Here is a 22,135-nt window from a genome sequence, read left to right on the forward strand (position 1 = left end):
ACTGAAATATACCATACTCATGACTTTGGAGGTAGTGTTTTATTTAATCATCTCTGCTCAGATTAATAGTGGCTCTGTACAACTAGAACAATTGGTTTCTATGCCTCAGAATAGCTTTTTATATACTTCTCTTTATAATATAAAACAAAGGCTACAATGCTCATATAAATTAGAACAGATCTTAGATGACAAGAATCATTCATCTTATTGTCCCCTAATCTAAAACTTAGCATAATAGGGTCGAGGGGGTGAAGGGCGCACAGGTAATGGGGAAAAAATAAGAACTAAGATATATCATGTACAGGTACAAGCACCCAATGATAAATGTAAACGTATTGTATACCTAAAATGTACCAATAAAACAATTTAAGCAAAAAAAAAAAAAAAAACTTAGCATGATAAAACATAGCTCTGAATTACATAATTTATTAGCAAACAATCTAGAGCCAAAATACAAAATAAATCAAAGAATCAGTTGATAAAAGTTTGAGAAAAAGGAATTATCTTAGAGTAATAAAATGATTTTTGAAAATTATATTATTTTAAAATTTTACATGTTCATATAGTGTATAAGTCTCTTCATACTACTCTAAATATAAAACTAATTTCAAAAAACAGCTAATAGGAAAAAAGTATATACACAAATAATAAATTTTACATATATTTTATTAAAATAAATATATTTTGATATCTACATTAGATTAAAGAAAGGAAGATTTTGTTTCACTTTAGCAGTAATTAATGCCCAAAAGTAAAATACTTAAAGGAACAACAAAAATAAACATTATAAACAACCCCATTTTTACTCCCAACACTAAGCCCATCTTAAGCATGAGTTAAAAACTTACACTATACAACAACAATCTTGGACATTTTACATTGAACTATATATTTGGACATATGGAGCAAAATTTATAATTATCACTATTTCTAAGTCAGTAAGTCTTTATTTAATCAAGTAGTTCTAAAGTATACACACAATAAGGTAACATTAAACAAAATCTATTTTCATTTGTATGCCAAATAGCCAGCCACAGACCAAAAGAACAGCTATTTACTATGCTCACGGACTTACAAGTAAACATATTAGAACAATGGCTCTGTAAACCACCACTCCTGTTCCAGAACATAAATTAATTTTTTAAATTCCTTTAATGAATCACTCAACCAACACTCATTAAGTAATCACCATATCCCTCCCCAAAAGATTGAAATTTTCCCTTTAATTAAACTTGTAATAGGTAAGAAAGCATACCAGGAAAAAACAAGAAAAGAAAAGAAGAGAAGAAATAGAATGAGAAGACAATAATGGATTATGTACACATTTTTAAGTCACATGGATTAAGTTAATAGAGAAAAGATGACAAGAGAAATCAATCTAAAATAGGACATAGTCAAGATCCTAGGCCACCAGCAGGTGAAAGCTAAACCAGTTTAAGATGAAAGTCAAATTTAGATTAATACGAAGAGTTGAGCGGAGAGAAATTTTCCAGGTGTCATAAGTTTAGATAGAGAATATCCCCCAGAAGTCTCATGTATTCAGAGGTAAGGTTTTTGGAAGGCAACTGGATCATGGGCACGCTATACACATCAGAGGATTGATCCACTGATGAATTCATAGCTAAATGTGCTGTTAAAAGGTGGCGGCTGGTTGGAAGAAATGTGTCACTGGGATGTGGCTTTAGAGCATATATTTCCCACCCCAACTCCTTCTCTTTTTGACTCCTAGTTTCCATGAGGTGAGCAGCTTTCTTCTGCCATGGCCTTCTACCATGATGTTTCTGCCTTGGAGCCAGCTGACCACGGCTTAAATCCCCTAAATCCTGACCCAAATTAAGCTGTCGATGATGGGTATTTTGTTCCAGTGATGGAATGTGCTAACACACCAGGGTTAGTCACCAAGAACTATTTTCACTTTATTATCAACTCCGTTCCTCTATCAAAGACATATCACTTAACTAAGCCAAAACAGAATAAATTAAATACAATTCATGTTGATCTAATGACAGCTTTGCTCTTGTTCTTATTACTTTAACATATAAACAGTTTTATTCATATGCTTTGAAAAAAAAGGACAGAATGACACCTATAAAACTATACCCCTTCCTATTTTTTTCTCACCTGGATATAATCTGTTATGTAAATATTCAATATATAATGTTATACTTGGAAGTTTAAGGAAATCATAATGGGACATAAAAACCAATATACAAAAAATTGTAAAATATTCATTTCCCCCAGAAACAGCTTTTCAAAAAACTCCTATGAAAGTGTGCATTGTCTTCCAAGCAATAAATACGTATTATGGCATAACCAAGTTATTGTTTCTCTTTGCCAGTAGATGGTGCTAACCTCTAGGTGTGAGCACTATAAGGCTATTCTGCTAAAGATGACCTTGCTTGCAAGCAGGTAAAGTACATTCCAAACATCATTTTAACTCTCAAATTAAATTCAAATGAAACAAGTATTATAAATTCATTGTAAATATTAAAACTTCAAGAAAGAAAATAGTACATTGTATCTTTAGGCCAGCATCATTTTTTTCACTGTGAGGACAATGTTCCTATTTCCAGAGTCGAAAGAAATATACTGCATAGCCACAAACTAAAGGATTAGATACCCTAGCTCTGAAACCCAGCTCTAACTACTCAGTACTGTGTCTTTGATACCTTGAGCAGGTTAACCTATCCACATCTTGGTTCCATTATCTGCTAAGGGTAAATAGCACCCCACAGAGTCATGTGAAGTTTAAGTGAGATAATAGATATAAAGCACTTAGAAAAGTGTTTAGGACAGTGCATGCTACGGAAGTGATTGTTAATGTTGTTGTCTTACAGTGTCTAACAACACAACCAGAACCAATAAAAATGCTTATCAAAAGAATACAGGGCAGGGGATTTAGCTCAGTGGTGCCGCTGCCTGCCTCAAAAGCTCAAGGTCCTGAGTTCAATCCCTGGTACCAAAAAAAAAAAAAAAAAAAAAAAAAAAATAGCAATACAATGGGTTATACAGTAATAGCGAAGGAATGAATAGCTGCATACAAAAACACACTGAGAAGAACCTTAGTAACACAATGTCAAGTTAAAATAAGTCCCAGAAAACAATAAATGATATAATTTCCCATTTTAAAATAGGGCCAACAGGGCTGGAGGTGTTGCTCAGTGCTATGCACAAGGTCCTAGGTATAATCTCCAGCACCACAAAAATTAATTAAATAGGGTCCAAAACAAATAAAACTGAAAACCTTTTGTTTAATCATATATGTGATAGTAATTTTTCTAGAAGATAAGATAAATACAAAACTTAGGATGAAGGTTAACTGTGGGAAATAAGAGATAGGACAGAAGAAGAATATATGAGTGTATGTATAGTCCTGGTAAAGTCCAGGTCTTAGATTAGATATAATGCAATGGGGACATAAATTAGTATAACCACTCCTGGAAATCATTTAGTACTAAATAATACAGTTTAAGAACAACTTTCCTTATAATTCAATAAATCTACTCCTAAGCATATGCCACGAGAAAATCTTGCTAATGTATACCAGTAAATATATACAAAATTTCTTAGAAATATTGTTTGACAAGGAAAAACTAGAAATAATTCTGTAACAGAGAAATGAATAAACTATGACATATGAAATTGTTATGTTACACAGCGATGAAAATTCATAAATTACAACAACACAAAATAAGAATGAAAGGAACACAGGTTGAACAAAAAACAAGTGACAGAAAAACACATGATTTCATTTATAAAGCTTTATTGTTAGAGATATAAACATATGCTAAAACTACATGGAAAAGCAAAAAATGAAAAACACAAAATTTAGATAATGGTTACCTCTGAACAAGGAGGAAAAGGAACAGGAGGGGCACATACAGAGGACATCAAAACTAATGGAAGATTTCTGGGAAGATGGTAGTGGCTGCATATACATCTTCATCTTTTCAAATCACCACATAAAAACACAGAGTAAATGGATGGCAAAACCAAAATCCCATGCACAAAACTTACAACAAAACTACATGGCAAAAAAACCAAAAACTACATGACAAGGTATCCCTCTCAAAACCCAAATCACAAGTGGGTAGAGACACATCACAAACACCCAAGAACCACAACCTGCCGGGAAGAAACAACAAGAGGGCTTAAGAATGAAGTAACAGGGCTGCAACAATAGCTCAGTGGTAGAGAGCTTGCCTAACATGGACGAGAACCTGCGTTTAAACCCCACCCCCCAAAAAAACACTAGAATAGCTAATGGGTAGTGTTCACTGGAAAGCAAAGTAGGCCAATTTGAAAGGACAAAAACACAAATAAAACAACTGAAATTTAAGGGTTTCTGGCATCTTTCATACCAGATAGGACAAAGGGTTTGTGATGAGAAGATCTGAAAAGGTTAAAGCAATTTTTTAGTTCCTTTAAGTTTAAAAAACTACCAGGGTCCTCCTCTAGAACAAGGCCCACAATGAGCAGAAACTGCTGGAATAGAATCAAAGCTGAGCAATATAGAACAGCAGAAGAAAGGGAAGATCCTGTCCAAACTAGGGGAAAAAGAGACCCTAGAAATGTAGGGTAGCACGTCATCAACTTTTGAACACTACATAAAAACAAAGAAGGGCTGGGGATTTAGCTCAGTGGTTCTGCCACCTGCCTCGCAAGTGCAAGGTCGATCCCCAGTACAAAAAAAAAAAATGAAGATTTCACCTTCATATAAAACTGCTTTTATATAAAAATGAGCAAAAGAAATTATCAGTCAAATCTCATATTAACATATTACAATAAAAAGGCAGAGTAAATCCTTATACCTTTATACACAATGTACCCAGGAAAATGTGCCCACAAAACAGGTCTAAACTGTAACCCACTATTACAAAATAAACTAAAGACAGTAAGAAATTAATATTAAGACATAAAAGCACAACAAACATCAGAATTAGAAAACCAAAAACTGAAATATACTACTCAGGAAAGAATAAGAAATGAAAGGAAAAATAATTGCAGAAATAAAGACCAAGCCAGAAAACAAAGAGAAATAGTGCCTCCAAAGAAACAAAGCAAAGAAAAAAAGTATTTTAAAAGAGACAATAAAAAAAGATTCACTGAAGAAAGGCAAAGAAGAGCCAATATGCCAATAATATGAGTTCCTAAAGAAAAAACAAATCCAGTAAAGGGTACAAATACTAAACTAACTTTCCCAACTGAACAAGATTCATATGTACTAAAAAGGATACATCATATACCTGAGAATACTAGTGAAGAATGATTAACCAAGACATACTTTATTTAAATTATTAGGCTCTAATGAAAAAAATATTTCAGGCATCTGGAAAAAAAAACAGGATGTGACCTAAAATGGAAAGAAAATTAAAATATCAATTTTTTTCACTAAATGCATTAAATTAGAAAAAATAGAGTAATATGCAGTATGATAAAAATAGTGAATGTTTAATTTTTTTAAATTCATTATAGTAAAAGACACACTGCTCCTAATTCCCCACAAAACACTCCACCTCACTTTGAATATAATTATCCCATCATTCTTTCCACTTTCTAAAGAAGTTCTGGAAGTCCGCTTTTGTGTCTTTAGTTGTGTTGTCATGGCTGCCTTGATCCCTGAAATGATTAAAAACATTTCTCTTTCATGGTTTTTTTGACTTTACAGAAGAGCAAGAAGTCACACGATAGAAGATCCAGTGAATGAAGACACATTGTAATGTTTTTTCTTTGAAATTGCCATAAACATTTGATTGACAAAGAGCAATCCTAAAATACAGTGAATATTCAAATTTAAAAATTACAGTAAAAGAAACAGCCATTATTTCCCCTCAAAAAAACTCAATATACTCTTCCTGGCTTTGAACACACTTATTCTATCATTACTGGCAATGTGTCTTTTATTGTAATAAGTTTTTTTTAATTGAAACATTTACTGTATCTTTCAAACACCTCTAGCATATTTAAAATACTCAAAAATACAAAGTGTGAGCCATTGATTTTCTACCCAATAAAAATGGTTTTTACTTAGGAAAGAAACTTTATTATTTGTGAGAACTGAGCGACCACTGTTCCTGATGAATTTACTAGAGAATAAGTTTGAGACAACCAAAATTAATGAAGATGCACATATAAGAACTGGTAAGAAGCACTGAGTATAAAGTTAGCAGAAAAAATAAGACTAAACGAAGACTAAGAAAAGTATAGTCTGTGATGCCTATATAATTATGACAGAGTAGAACACTGTATTTATTTTTAAAATAGTAAGAGAGTGAAATGTCTATATCCAAAAACATTCCCTTCAGTAACCACATCAGTGGCAGTTTCTTAAAAAAATAATTTTATTATCAAACACACACACATACAAAAAATTAAAACCATTCAAAGAAGAACAATGCAAGGGAAAAAAACTACAATAATATTCAAATACAGTAGAACTCAACCAAAACAAAACTGAAAAGCACTTAAACATTTTTCCATATAACTTAAAAAAGCATCTCAAGCACCAACAAGACACCAGAGGGTGTGATTTGTTTCAGAAAGATCCCCAAATCAACATTGAACAAATAATGATCTGGAAAAAAACTCCAGTTAGCAGACTACACATAAGCCAAAATTCTCCCTAATTTAAATTTCGATACAGTCATATGACACGCGATGGAAACGCAATCCAAGAAATATTTTATTAGGCCATTTTATCCATGTGTATGCTTAATTACACTTTCAGTTTCTCACACTAGAGAAACTATTTGGTATTTACACATATATGTCCTATTTCACTTAAGAGGATGGCCTCAATATGCATCCATTTAGCTATAAATGTCTCTAGTTTCTCATTCTTTATGGCTCAGTAGTACTCCATTTTATTTAAAAAAAAAAAAAAAACCACATCTTTATCCAGTCTCCAGTTGATGGGCAATTGGGCTGTTTCCAAGCTTTATGAACTGTGCCGCTATAAACATGGGTGCACATATATCGCTGTGGTAAGATTCTTTTAATTCTTTTGGAAAGATAACCAGCAGGGGGATAGATGGGTTAAATGGGACCTCTAAGCCTAGTTCTTTGAGGTATCTCCATACTGATTTCCACAGTGGTTGCACCAGTCTGCACTCCCACAAACAATGGAGAAGGGTTCCTTTCTCCCCACAACCCCACCAGCATTTGTTATTAGATGATTTCTTAATAGCAGCCATTCTTTCTGGGGTGAAGTGGAATCTTAGTGTTGTTTTCATCTGCATCTCTTGAATGACCAGTGATGTTGAACATCTTTTCATATATTTATTTGCTGCTCTTACTTCTTTGTCTGAGAAATGTCTGTTCATTTCAGATGCCCATTTTTGAATTGAGTCTTTGAACTTGGGGGGTCTGATTTTTTTCAGTTATTTATATATTCTAGATAGTAGTCCTTTGTCTAAGGTGTAGTTGCTGAAAATTTTTTCCCACATTGTAGGTTGTCTCTTAGCTCTGTTGGTGGTTTCTCTTGCAGTGCAGAAGCTTTTTAATAAGATAAGATCCCAGTTGTTGATTCTTTGTGCAAGTTCCCATGCCACTGAGGTTTTGTTCATAAAGTCTTTTCCTATACCAATATCTTAAAGAGTTCTACCTAACTTCTCTTCCAGCAAATTTAGGGTTTCTGTTCTAATATTTAAATCTTTAATCCACTTCAATCTTAATTCAGTGCATGGTGATAGGTATGGGTCTAGTTTTAATCTTTGGCAGGTTGAAATCCACTTTTTCCAACACGGTTTATTAAATAGGCTATCTTTCCTCCAATGAGGATGGTTGGTTCCTTTGTCAAAGATGAGGTGGCTGAGCATATCTGTAGTTGTTTCTGCATCGTCTAATCTATTCCACTGATCCTAGGGTCTGTTTCTTTGCCAATACCATGCTGTTTTCATCACAGTAGCTTTGTAGTTTCAAGTTGGGGATTGTAATACCCCCAGCCATATCTCTGTTGCCTAAAATTTCTTTTGCTATTCTAGGTCTCTTCTGGTTCCAAATGAATTTTTGGATTGTTTTCTCTAGTTCTGTGAAATAAATTGTTGGAATTTCAATAGCCATTGCATTAAACCTATATAATAGTTTTGGAAGTATGGCCATTTTCACTATATTGGTTTTTCTTACCCAGGAACAAGGGACGTCTCTCCATTTTCTTATATCCTCCTCGATCTCCTTTTTCAGAGTGCTGTAGTTCTCAGTGTAGAGGTCTTTTGCTTCCTTTGTTAGACTGACTCCTAGATATTTCACTTTTTTTGATGCTATTGTAAAAGGAATTGTTTCCCTAATTTCTCTCCCAGTTAATCTATTATTTGTATGTAAAAAGGCTATTGCGGGCCGGGGATTTAGCTCAGTGGTTCCGGCGCCTGCCTCGCAAGCGCAAGGTCCCGAGTTCGATCCCCAGTACCAAAACAAACAAACAAAAAAAGGCTATTGCCCGTGCCCCGGCAACAATCCACTGGACCCACACCCCCGCTTCTCTGTACAGCCGCCTGGTTCCACACTACAAAGACGCAGAGGACACCGGACCACCAGACCACGGTACTGAGTCCCGCCGCTCCTGGTACGGGCTTCTGAGCCACCGTCCCACTGCTAATGGTCCAGAGGAAGGGGCGTCCTGGCCACCATCCCTCCCTCTGCTCCCAGCCCAGAGGAAAGGGCTTTTGGGCCACCATCCCTACTGCTGCTCAGGGCCCCGTCCCACCTCTCCCAGCTCAGAGGAGGTAATCCATGCAGGCGTCAACAGCACCCCCCACCAGTCAAAATGAGAAAACATGTAAATAAGTCTCAAAATCAGACTTTCAGATCACCTACAGCAACCCCAAAGGGAAATGAGATGGAACACTCTGATACTCAACCACCTGGACCCACTGAACTAGCAACAAAAGGGGATCTGGAAAAAATGAAAACAGAAATAATTTCTCAGATAATAGGAGAAATTGTGCCCCTAGTGCAAGACATGATTAATAAATCTAGACAGGAGCTCAGGAACATGATGGAATCCCAACATAAGAAACAAATGGAATCCATAAAACAGATGCAAATAGATTTCCAGGACATGAAAAAGTCCACTGAAAGTCTACACAGCAGAATTAGCCAATGTGAAGACAGAATTTCAGATATAGAAGATAAGATTGCAATTAGTGACCAGGAAAAGAAAAATTGCTTCAAAATTATAAGGGAACATGAGAAATCAATCCAGCAGCTGGTAGAGGATGCAAAGAAGAATAACATTAAGAATGATCGGAGTCAATGAAGAAACAGGAGAGAGTGGAGATGACATAAAAAAATCTCTTCACAGAAATAATGGCAGAAAACTTCCCAAGCAGGGGAAAAGAGCTTGACATACAGATCAGTGAGGCATATAGGACTCCAAATAGCATTGATCAAAAAAAATCTACACATAGGCATATAATTGTTAAGATTCCAGAATCTCAACAGAAGAACAAAGTTCTACAAGCAGTTAGAGAAAAGAAACAAATCACATACAAAGGAAAGCCCATCACAATCACAGCAGACTTCTCAATACAAACCATTAAGGCAAGAAGAGCTTGGAGTGACACATTCCAAGCCCTAAAAGAAAACAGCCTCCAACCCAGATTGATGTACCCTGCAAAACTATCTTTCAAAATTGGTGGAGAAATAAGATACTTTCATGACAAAGAGCACCTTAGGAACTTTGTGAATACCAAATCAGCACTCCAAAGAATTTTACACAATATCCTAGGAACAGACATTGAGGATCACAACCCCAGGAAGCAAAGCAGAATGAACCCATCTGGCATGACAAGATATTAAATGTAAAGGGGGAGAACCCAACAAAAAGAAAAAGTCATGGTAATGACAAGTCAATACATTTCAGTTATAACCATCAATGTTAATGGTCTCAATTCACCAATCAAAAGAAATAGATTGGCAGAATGGGTCAAGAAGCAAAATCCAACAATATGCTGCATACAAGAAACACACTTCATTCAAAAGGAAACTCACAGACTGAAAGTTAAAGGGTGGAAAACAATACTGCATGCGACAGGAACCTGAAAAAAAGCAGGAGTAGCTATCCTCTTGGCAGATCAAGTAGATTTCAAACCAAGACTGATTAAGAGAGATGAAGAAGGACACTACATCCTTCTAAAGGAAACAATCCAACAGGAAGAGATGACAATCATAAATATCTATCTACCAAACACTAGTGCATCCAACTATAGAAAACAAATACTAACGGACATGAAAAGTCATATATGCACTAATACAATTGTAGTGGGGAACCTCAACACCCCACTGTCACAAACAGATAGATCAACTAGACTAAAAATAAGTAATGAAATACTAGAACTCAATTGAACTCTTGAACAAATGAACTTAACAGATGTTTATAGAGTCTTCCACCCCACAAAATCAGAATACACATTCTTCTCAGCTGCACATGGGTCATTCTCCAAAAGAGACCACATACTCACACATAGAACATGTTTAAGTAAGTGCAAAGGAATTGAAGTTATGCCCTGTATATTATCAGACCATAGTGTGATGAAATTGGAGATCCATAGCAAAAGAAACTCAAAAAATTTCATAAACACCTGGAAACTGAACAACACATTTCTGAATAACCAATGGGTCACAGAGGAAATTAAAGAAGAAATCAGACAGTTCCTTCCATTAAATGACAATGACAATACAACATATCGGAATCTATGGGACACAATGAAAGCAGTCTTACTAGGGAAATTCATAGCAGTGAATATGCATATTAAGAAACTAGAATAAGCCCAATTAAACAACCTGATGCTGCACCTCAAGCTTCTAGAAAAAGAAGAACAGGACAACGCTAGAGCTCATACAATTATATAATATAATTTCCAAAGGAGGAAATTATAAAGATCAGAGGAGAAATCAATGCAGTGGAGACTAAGAGAACGATACAAAAAATCAATGAAGCCAAGAGTTGGTTCTTCGAAAGAATCAACAAAATTGACAAACCCTTAGCAAACCTTATCAGAAAAAGGAAAGAAAAGGCCCAAATCCATGCAATTAGGAATGAAAAGGGTGAAATTACAACAGACCCAGCAGAAATCCAGAGGATCATCAATACCTACTTCCAGAACCTATACGACAATAAGATGGACAACACAGAAGAAATGGACAGATTCCTAGATACATATGAATTACCAAAGTTGAACGAAGAAGACCTAAAAATTCTGAACAACCCAATATCAACCAATGAAATTGAAAACGCAATTACAAACTTATCAACTAAGAAAAGCCCAGGCCCTGATGGCTTCACTGCTGAATTCTACAAGACATTTAGAGAGGAACTGCTGCCACTACTGTTTAAACTCTTCAATGAAATTGAAAGGGAAACAATACTCCCAAATTCATTCCTGGAAGCAAGCATCACCTTGATCCCTAAAGCAGAGAAAGACCCAACCAAAAAGGAGAACTATAGGCCAATCTCACTAATGAACATAGATGCAAAAATCCTTAATAAGATACTGGCAAACAAAATGCAGAAGATCATCAAGAAGACCATACACCCTGATCAAGTGGGATTCATCCCAGGGATGCAGAGATGGTTCAATATACGCAAATCAACCAATGTAATACACTATATCAATAGAGCCAAGGACAAAAACCATATGATTATCTCCATAGACGCAGAAAAAGCATTTCACAAAATTCAACATGCATTTATGATAAAAACCCTACAAAAAATTGGAATAGATGGTCTCTACCTCAAACTGATAGAAGCCATCTATGAAAAACCAACAGCCAATATCATGCTAAATGGTCAAAAAGTAAAATCCTTCACACTAAAATCAGGAACAAGACAAGGATGTCCACTATTACCACTCTTTTTCAATATAGTTTTGGAAACATTAGCCACGACAATTAGACAAGAGAAATAAATAAAAGGAACAAAGATAGGAAATGAAGAAGTCAAATTGTCATTAGTTGCAGATGACATGATACTCTATATAGAAGACGCCAAGAACTCCACCAAAAGTCTTCTAGACTTAATAACCAAATTCAGTCAAGTAGCTGCTTACAAGGTCAACACACAAAAATCAATAGCTTTCCTCTACACCAATGACAGACTCACTGAGAGAGAAATAGGGCAAAAAATTCCTTTCACAATAGCATCCAAAAAACTGAAATACCTAGGAATCAACCTAACAAAAGAAATCAAAGACCTCTTCTCAGAAAACTATGGCACTCTGAAAAGAGAGATTGAAGATGATATCAGAAAATGGACAGACATCCCCTGCTCCTGGGTAGGAAGGATTAATAGAGTGAAAATGGCCATCCTTCCAAAACTGCTATATAGATTTAATGCAATTCCAATTGAGATCCCAGCAGCATACTTCATGGACCTTGAGAAAACAATCCACAAATTCATTTGGAACAAGAAGAGACCCAGAATAGCAAAAGCAATTCTAGGTAACAGAGACATGGCAGGGGGTATCACAATCCCCAACCTGCAACTATACTACAAAGCTACTGTGATAAAAACAGCCTGGTACTGGCAAAGAAACAGACCTGAGGACCAGTGGAACAGATTAGAAGATGGAGAAACAACGCCAGACACACTCAGCCATCTCATCTTCGATAAAGGAGCCAAACACCCTCACTGGAGGAAAGATAGCCTCTTTAATAAATGGTGCTGGAAAAATTGGGCTTCAACTTGCCAAAGATTAAAACTACACCTATATCTCTCACCATGCACTAAACTAAAATCAAAATGGATTAAAGATCTAAATATTAAAATAGAAATTCTGAACCAGCTGGAACAGAGGTTAGGTAGAACTCTTGAAGACATTGGTGTAGGAAAAGATTTTATGAACAAAACCTCAGTTGTCCGTGAACTAGCACAAACAATCAACAAGTGGGATCTCTTCTTATTAAAAGGCTTCTGTACAGCAAAAGAAACCACCAGCAGTGTGAAGAGACAACCCACAATGTGGGAAAAAATCTTCACCTGCTCTTCCTCAGACAAAGGTCTACTATCTCAAATCTATAAAGAACTTAAAAAGATCAGACCTCCCAAATTTAAAGACCCAATCTGAAAATGGGCATCTGAAATGAACAGATATTTCTCAGACAAAGAAGTAGAAATAGCAAATAAATACATGAAAAAATGTTCAACATCACTGGTCATTCAAGAGATGCAAATGAACACAATGCTGAGATTCCACTTCACTCCAGAAAGAATGGCTGCTATCATGAAATCAACCAATAACAAATGCTGGCGGGGCTATGGGGAAAGAGGAACCCTGCTCCACTGCTGGTGGGAGTGTAGACTGGTGCAAGCACTGTGGAAATCAGTATGGAGATACCTTAAAGAACTAGGACTGGAAGTCCCATTTGACCCCGCTATTCCACTGCTGGGGATCTTCCCCAAAGAATTAAAAGAATCATACCACAGTGATATATGTGCACACATGTTCATAGCAGCACAGTTTGTGATAGCTAAAACTTGGAAACAGCCCAAATGCCCATCTACTGGAGACTGGATAAAGAAAATGTGGAGTTTTTTTTATAAAATGGAGTACCACTTAACCATAAAAAATGAGAAATTAGAGACATTTATAGCTAAATGGATGCACATTGAGGTGATACTATTAAGTGAAATATATAGGACACACATGTATAAAAACCAAACAGTTTCTCTGGTATGAGAAACTGAAAGTGTAAATAAGGACTAAAATGTACAATAGGTAATGTGAAATAGGAAGAAAAGGGGCAAAGGGGAAGGAAGTGGGAGGGCTAGGGGAAAGGATAGAAGGGAATGGGATTAATATGAGAAAATGGAAAAATAGGAACAAAATCTTTGTAAACAGGGAGGACTGGAGGGGTTGAAGGGAGGGCTGGGCAAGGGTGAAAAATAAGAACCAAGAGAGATTATGTAAAGGTGCAAATTTCCAATGATGAATGTCATTATATTGTATACCTAAAATGTACCAATGATTAGAATGAATAATCGATAATGCAAAATAGGAAGAAAAGGTCCAAAGGGGTAGAGGTAGTGGGAGGGGCAAGGGAAAGAAAAGAAGGGAAAGGAAAAATGCTAAGAAATGGAAAAAATGGAAATAAAGTCTTTGTAAATAGGGAAAGGTGGAGGGGCTGAAGGGAGGGCTAGGAATGGGGAAAAAATAAGAACCAAGATGCATTATGTAAAGGTACAATTCCCACTGAGAAATGTAATTGTGTTGTATACCTACAATGTACCAATAAAAGAATTTAATAAAAAAATAAATAAATAAAATAAAATAAAAAGGCTATTGTTTTTTGGGTGTTGACCTTGTATCCAGCTACTCTACTGAATCTGTCAATTAAGTCTAGATGAGAAATGTAATTGTGTTGTATACCTACAATGTACCAATAAAAGAATTTAATAAAAAAATAAATAAATAAAATAAAATAAAAAGGCTATTGTTTTTTGGGTGTTGACCTTGTATCCAGCTACTCTACTGAATCTGTCAATTAAGTCTAGATGAGAAATGTAATTGTGTTGTATACCTACAATGTACCAATAAAAGAATTTAATACAAAAAAAATAAACAAATAAAGAATGTTAAAAAAAAAATTAAGTCTAGAAGTCTTTTGGCAGAGTTTTTTGGGTCTTCTATGTAAAGTATCATATCATCAGCAAATAATGAGTTTAACTTCTTCCTTTCCTCAGTGACAGTTTTAGTACTTAACAGGCTCTAAGAATTTTTCTTAGTACTCTTAAGACTACACTGTACATGATACAGAATAAAATAATTCTAATTCTATTATAACCCATCCCTTGAAAAACCAAAATTTTTAGTATAGAAGGAGATACATACATAATAGAGATAAGTTAAATAAAAGCTCTATAGTCCTGAATTTGAATTAGAAATATGAACTCATGAGTTATTTTATCTTTACTTTTCCTACCTCTGTTCACTGAAATAGCCAAGGAACAATGATGAACTCAGTAAAATGTGTACGTCTAATGCTAAAGTTGTGGTTTTGAAATACCATTTCTTACTATAAGAAACCAGTGTTTCTTAGAGAAATGAGTGATTCCAGAAGAAAAGTATAAGATGAATCTTGCAACACCAGACAAGGAAGCGAATCCAAAATCTCAGGAGCCAATTTTAAGAGGATCCTTACTGGCCAAAGATGAGATAATTTGAGCTTCAATAATGAAATGTTCTGTACTGAAACCCATAAAATATGCTTAAATCTATGAGCTCTTAATTATAGCACTGTCTTTTAAAAACTGCTCATCTTTGTACGATGACAAAGGACCAGTTCATTAGTATGAAAACTGGTAAGTAAAGGAAATTAAACATTTATTCTTCCTTTTTTATATGGTTTGCCAAATAGTCAAAAATAGCTATTTATGATAATATTCTAACTGATAAAAAGGAAATAAAAAATTAGATAATCATCATTTCACAATTCCCAATTAATTAATAGTTATAGGCAATAAGAGTAAATGGGTGTTCATATTATTAAAAGAAAAAGAGCCTCATAGCCCATCTGAACCTGGAAATGACTAAACTATTAACATCTATGGATAAGTACTGAGGGCAAAATTATAAAAATATGCAAAGTGATTTCCACAAAAACCAAAGTAACAGTGTGCTATTATAATGGTTATTTAAGGTGGGAAGGGGGTTAAAATTGGAAGGAAACAGGACTTCTGTGGTGATTTGGGTAATGGTTACAAGAAGGTACTCTATAATTCATTAGGCCACATATTTGGCTCTTATGATTTTCTAAATGTTCATTTTATAATAAAAAGATTTTTAAGTGGTAATTTTTTTCTTGATCTAAATAACATAAGTTTTTATTACATCAGAATTCTTTATATTTTACATATATTTTTAAAATATTTTATACCCACTCAGTATTAGTTGAAATTTGGTGGAGAGGTGAGACAGGGTCTTGCTATGTGGTCCAAGCTTGTCTTGAATTCATTATGGAACCCAGGCTGGCCTTGAACTCATGGCAACCCTCCTGCTTCAGCCTCCCAAGTGCTGGGATTACAGACATGCACCACCATGCCAGACTTAGTTGAAATTTTAATAAAGCCAAATAGTTGAGAGAAAATTTATCTTGAGTTCATAATCTAAATGCCTGAGTTGAAATTCAGACCCTCCCATTAACGAACTCTTATTTTTGTCCTCTTATGTAAAATGGGAATAATAAAAGATCTGAAGTTAATAATTAAATACTTTCTTATTAATTCATTGTATTAAAATGCATTTAAAATTTTCCATTTAACATACCTTTTAGCTTAAGCCAAGAAAGCACACACTTATAGATGTACAATTTTATTTCATTTAAGTGATCAACTAATTATGATCTGTAGTTCCTTGCTACTCAAATTCAGAAATCCCCTATATCAGTATATAGCAATCCATTTCTTTTGTGTTCCATTCACTGAATTTGTAACAGTACTTGGACACAGATAACAAAACAAAGTCTCTGCTCTGATAAGCTGTTATTCTAGTTGAGTGAGACAGACCAACATTAAAAAAAAAAAAAAATCAACAGAAAGTATGTCAGGTAGTAATTCTAAGAAGAAAAATAGAGAAAAATCATGTGACAGTCAGGGGAAGGCCTCTCTGATAAAAAAAAATATATATATGAGCTCTCTGGTGAAAGAATATCATAGGAAGAAAAAAAAGAAGGCACTGAGGTTAAATAATACATTATGTGTCAAGAAACAGCAAAGTTCATGTGGTTAGAATGATGTAAGAAGGAACAGAATGCTAACTCATTACACCAAAAACAGTTCGGGAAAGATTTTGTAGGGTTTTATAGGCCATTGTAAGAGGACTTTGTTCATAATAAGATAAACTATCGGGCATAGAGTGACATGTTCTAACTTATTTTAAAATAATTGCTTCATTTGCTATGTGAAGAAAAGACTCAAGGGAATAATGAAAAGAGCAGTTAGACCACTTAGGAAGCTAATGAAATTATCCAAGCAAGAAATGGTAGCTAATACAAGAATAGAGGTGGAAGTAATGAAAAGTATCAGATTCTGGATATCCTACCTTTTATATAGTTTCAGCATCTACATCCATAAAAACTTTTTCAAAGTGCTTTTAAAAATATTGTTATAGAAGCACTTTTTTTTGTTTTGCTTTCAATAGAACCAAGCACACTGATTTGTATTATACATTTTTTTCAGCTCAATGCATCAATCTTAAGGATATCTGAGCTTGGATTTGCATGAATCCAAAGTAATTGCTTGTAACATTTTCTCTTCATTTCAAAACTAAAAAAAATAATGTTCAAAACTCTCATAAGACTCTAAATAATCCAACAAAGAGTATGACAAGAACAATTATGCATGAGCCAAAATTACTTGAACTTTTTGTTTGGTTAGTCACATTTGTGATTTGTTTGTTTGTTTGTTTGTTTTTTGGTACCAGGGATCGAACTCGGGTACATTCGTGATTTTTATTACACCGTAACTCTGTATGAGCTGGGCTCACAAAATAAATTTTTCAGGATCAAATATTTGAATGCCCTTTATGTTTGAAATGCTCTCACTAAAGATACATAAGACAATGGAAACAATAATTGCCTCTAGGAGAAGATGAGAAAGGCATGAAAGGCATTTATTTTACACTTAAACATAAAATATTTAAGAAAAAAATTCTATTTTACTAACAATTTACTAAACATTTTGTTAAAATATCTCATAGTTCACCATACTGGTAGCTTACCAGATTGAAGATGCCAGTAAAACATTAGTATGGTTTGTAAGAAACTTCAATGGAGGCTCTGCAAGCAGTATACAGGATAAAATTCCCCCACCAAAGCAATGGAGCATAGCAGTGAGCCAGCTGGAAACAGGATTTTTTCGTGCTATTGCTGCTGCTCCTGAAATGATAAAGTAAAAATATAGTCTGGGATGATTATATATTTATTATGCAAGCCTTAAGTACCCATTGCATTGAAGAAACAAATTTTTTGGAGGAGGATTACAAGTCTGAACCTAGCCTGGGCAACTGAGCAAGAACCAGTCTCAAAGAAAAAAAAAAGGTGGCTAATGACAGCTCAGTCTGAAGGCCTTGGGCTCAATCCCTAGTACACCACAAAAGTAAATAAGTAAATAAATAAACTTCATAAATTCATAGTTTTAAACAACTGATTCACGTGAGTGCCAATCATGATCAATAAAAAGTATGTCTTTTGTTATTTAAATAGACTAGAAACATTTTTTAATGGTTGATGTTTGGCATCTTTAAAATACTCTGTTCAAAGCTAAGAGACAACCCACAATGTGGGAAAAAATATTTACCAGCTGTTCCTCAGACAAAGGTCTACTATCTAGAATATATTAAAAAACTCAAAAATATCAGACCCCCTAAATATAAAGACCCAATTGAAAAATGGGCATCTGAAATGAACAGACATTTCTCAAAGAAGTAAAAGCAGCAAATAAACATATGAAAAAATGTTCAACATCATTAGTCATTCGAGAGATGCAAATGAAAACAATGCTGAGATTCCACCTCACTCCAGAAAGAATGGCTGCTATCATGAAATCAACCAGTAACAAATGCTGGTTGGGATGTGGGGAGAAAGGAACCCTTCTTCACTGTTGGTGGGAGTGCAGACTGTTGTAACCACTGTGGAAATCAGTATGGAGATACCTCAAAGAACTAGGATTGGAAGTCCCATTTGACCCAGCTATTCCTCTACTGGGTATCTTCCCAAAAGAATTAAAAGAATCATACCACAGTGATATATGTGCACCCATGTTTATAGCGGCACAGTTTGTAGTAGCTAAAACTTGGAAACAGCCCAATTGCCCATCAACTGGAGACTGGATAAAGAAGATGTGATTTTGGGGAAGTTTTTTTATTCTTAAGTTCTTTTATTGGTTCATTTTAGGTATACAATACATTTACATTTATCTTTGGGTGCTTGTCCTTGTACATGATGTATCTTGGTTCTTATTTTTTCCCCATTACCTGTGCGCCCTTCACCCCTTCCACCCTTCCCTGTTTACATAGACTTCATTTCCATTTTTTTTCTTTTCTCATAATTTTTCCTTTCCCTTCTCTCCTTTCCCCTTCCCCTCCCACCACCCCTACCCCTTTGGACCTTTCTTCCTATTTCAAATTATCAATTATTAATTTTAATCATTTTAACCTTTATTTACACTTACAGTTTCTCACACCAGAGAAACTATTCGGTATTTACACATGTGTGTCCTATTTATTTCACTTAAGAGTATGGCCTCGATATGCATCCACTTAGCTATAAATGACTCCAGTTTCTCATTCTTTATGGCTGAGTAGTACTCCAGAAGATGTGGGGTTTTTTAAATAAAATGGAGTACTTCAGAAGATGTCTTTTTTAAAAAAATAAAATGCAGTACTCCAGAAGATGTTTTTTTTTTTAAATAAAATGCAGTACTCCAGAAGATGTGGTTTTTTTTAGTAAAATGGAGTACTACTCAGCCATAAAGAACAAGAAACTAGAGTTATTTATAGCTAAATGAATGCATATTGAGGCCATACTCTTTTTTTTTTTTTGGTACCAGGGATCAAACTTGGGTCCTTGCACTTGCACAGCAGGCGGGGAAACCACTGAGCTAAATCCCTGGCCCTCGAGGCCATACTCTTAAGTGAAATAAACAGGACACACATGTGTAAATGTGAAACTGTCTAATGGAATAGGGGAAGTGGAAGGGAAAGGAGAAAGGAAAGAAGGGAAATGAAAAAATATGAGAAAAGGAAAAACATGGAAATGAAGTCTTTGTAAATAGGGACGGGTGGAAGGGGTTAAGGGAGGGGAGGGGAAGGGGAAAAAATAAGAACCAAGATACATCATGTAAAGGTACAAGATCCCAATGATGAATGTAACTGTATTGAATACCTACAATGTACCAATAAACTAAATGGAAAAAAAAATACTCTGTTCAGCAATGAATGAATAAAGAAGATATGATTTTTTTATACAATGGAGTACTACTCAGCCATAAAGAAAGATAAACTGAAGACATTTATAGCTAAATAGATTGACCTTGAGACCATACTCAAGTGAAATACTCAACGTGTAAATACCACATTGTTTCTCTGGTGTGAGAAACTAAAAGTGTAAATGAGGACCAAAATGTATAATAGATAATGTGAAATAGGAAGAAAATGTTCAAATGGGAAAGGGATCTAGGGAGGAGGCTGGAGAAAGGAAGGAACGGAAAGGGAAAAAATGAGAAAAGAAGGAAAAAATGGAAACAAAGCTTTTGTAAATATGGAAGGGAAGAGGGGTTGAAGGGAGGGTAAGGGAATGGGAAAAAATAAGAATCAGGATATATCATGTACAGGTACAAATTCTCTATGATGAATGTGATCATTATGTATACCTAAATTGTACCAATAAAATTTTAAAAAAATACTCTGTTCAGGATTTTCTTGATGGTTTCCTAGTACTAGATGATTTATAAACAATCTTTCCATTTACTGCCTTTCATTGCAGGTGTTACTGTAAGTACTCCCAGACAATATGTAAAAGTAATATATTCAGAAAAGTTCATAACCTTAATTAAACATTTTAGAAAATATATAAGATGCTGACGTAAATAAATTTAGCCTTCAACATGACAGTCTAGAAATGAGTAACAAACCTAAAGGTGAAATGTTGAGTAGGAAGAGGTATTTATTTACACCACTTCAGAATGATTCCCAACAAATTATTAGTAACAGAAGGAAATAATAATTTAAAGTGGATAAACCTTGTAGGTATCACTGTGAACAACATCAGAATATTCCAGATATAATGCATTAAAAACACATCATCACTTCTGTGATATTTCTATGAAAATATAAACCTGAACTAGTCTAATCAAACAAACCTAAATTGAGTGCTGTTCTGGAGGGGGAAAAATATAAAATGTCAAGGTCAAGAAACACACAAAAGTCTAGGTGTGGTGGCACATTACTGTAACCACAGTACTCTGGGAGGCTGACTGATGCAGGAGGATCGCAAGTTCAAGCCAGAGTAAGCAACTTAGCAAAATTCTGTCTAAAAATAAAAAGGACTGAATTACATGGGTCATTGCAATGACCTTGGGTTCAATCCTCAGTACCAGGAAAAAAAAAAAGAAGCTAATGAAATGTTTCAGACTAAATAATATTAAAAAGACAACAACCAGGGGCCAGAGATGTAGCTCAGTTGTAGATGGCTGACCTAACATCCTGGAGGTCATAGTAAATGATAGGGCATTAAATATTTGGTCTCAAAAAATTTATTTTGTGAGCCAAACTCATACAGGGTTACAACATAATAAAAATCACGAATGTGACTAACCAAACAAAAAGTCCAAAGTTCCCAGCATGTCTCCCCACCACACAAACACACAAACACACACGCGCACACACACACACACACACACACACACACACACAAGACAGCTGAATGTAATGTATGTTATAATATCCTGGTGTAAGAAGGAAATAATGATAATGAATAATAATAATTATTCGACAACTGACAAAATCTACGGACTGTGGCTTAGGTAATAGTATTACGTCACAATTAAAGTTTCTGATTTTGATAACTCTATTGTGGTTCTTAGCATATATGCACTTAAGTAATTACAAGTAACTGGCTAAAATGCCCCAACTCACATTCAAAGTGGCTGTAAGAAATAATACACATAAATTTAAAAATTCAGACAGAATAATAGGGCAAAACCAGCAGGTGGTGAATCTGATTAAGGTATATATAGGAGTTCCTTAACCAATTATTCTAGAACTTTTCTGTAAATTTGAAATCAATGGGGGGAAAAGTACAAATAAAAATAAGGGTGGCCAGAGAAAAGCAATTTATAAAAGTAGAAACTAAAGTAGGCAGTAGCAATGAGCAATCAATAAATCCAAGCCAAAGCTGCTCTGAGAACAGACCAATAGACGATTACTCTGCAAATCCGAACAAAGAATAAACATAATATATAACATTAGAAGGAAAGAAATGGAATAATTCCATTTAATAAAGTTTTTTTAAAAAACTACAGGAAAACAACACATATTTTAATCTAATAAATATAAAGATGTGTTGAAATGGACAATATTCTAAGAAAGTATTAAGTTGGTAAGTTTTCTTAATAAAAGCTAAAAACCTGAACATGCACATAACT

At 34.7% G+C, this 22,135-nt stretch overlaps 1 protein-coding gene across 3 annotated transcripts in view; it reads right to left on the reverse strand.

Moving 5' to 3' along the window:
* Tmem38b (transmembrane protein 38B) overlaps positions 1 to 22,135 on the reverse strand; it is a 53,997-nt gene that overhangs the window by 20,113 nt on the left and 11,749 nt on the right. For all 3 annotated transcript variants that reach the window (XM_021261180.2, XM_004848175.3, XM_087184203.1), the window contains exon 2: positions 17,712 to 17,868. In XM_021261180.2, coding sequence (XP_021116839.1) covers positions 17,712 to 17,868 — 157 coding nt within the window. The remainder of the gene's footprint in view (positions 1 to 17,711; positions 17,869 to 22,135) is intronic.

This window comes from Heterocephalus glaber, unplaced genomic scaffold (genome assembly GCF_053883595.1).
Source record: "Heterocephalus glaber isolate CG9 unplaced genomic scaffold, H.glaber_assembly_v1.0 deba00001481, whole genome shotgun sequence".
In the NCBI taxonomy this organism is placed as follows: Eukaryota; Metazoa; Chordata; class Mammalia; order Rodentia; family Bathyergidae; genus Heterocephalus; species Heterocephalus glaber.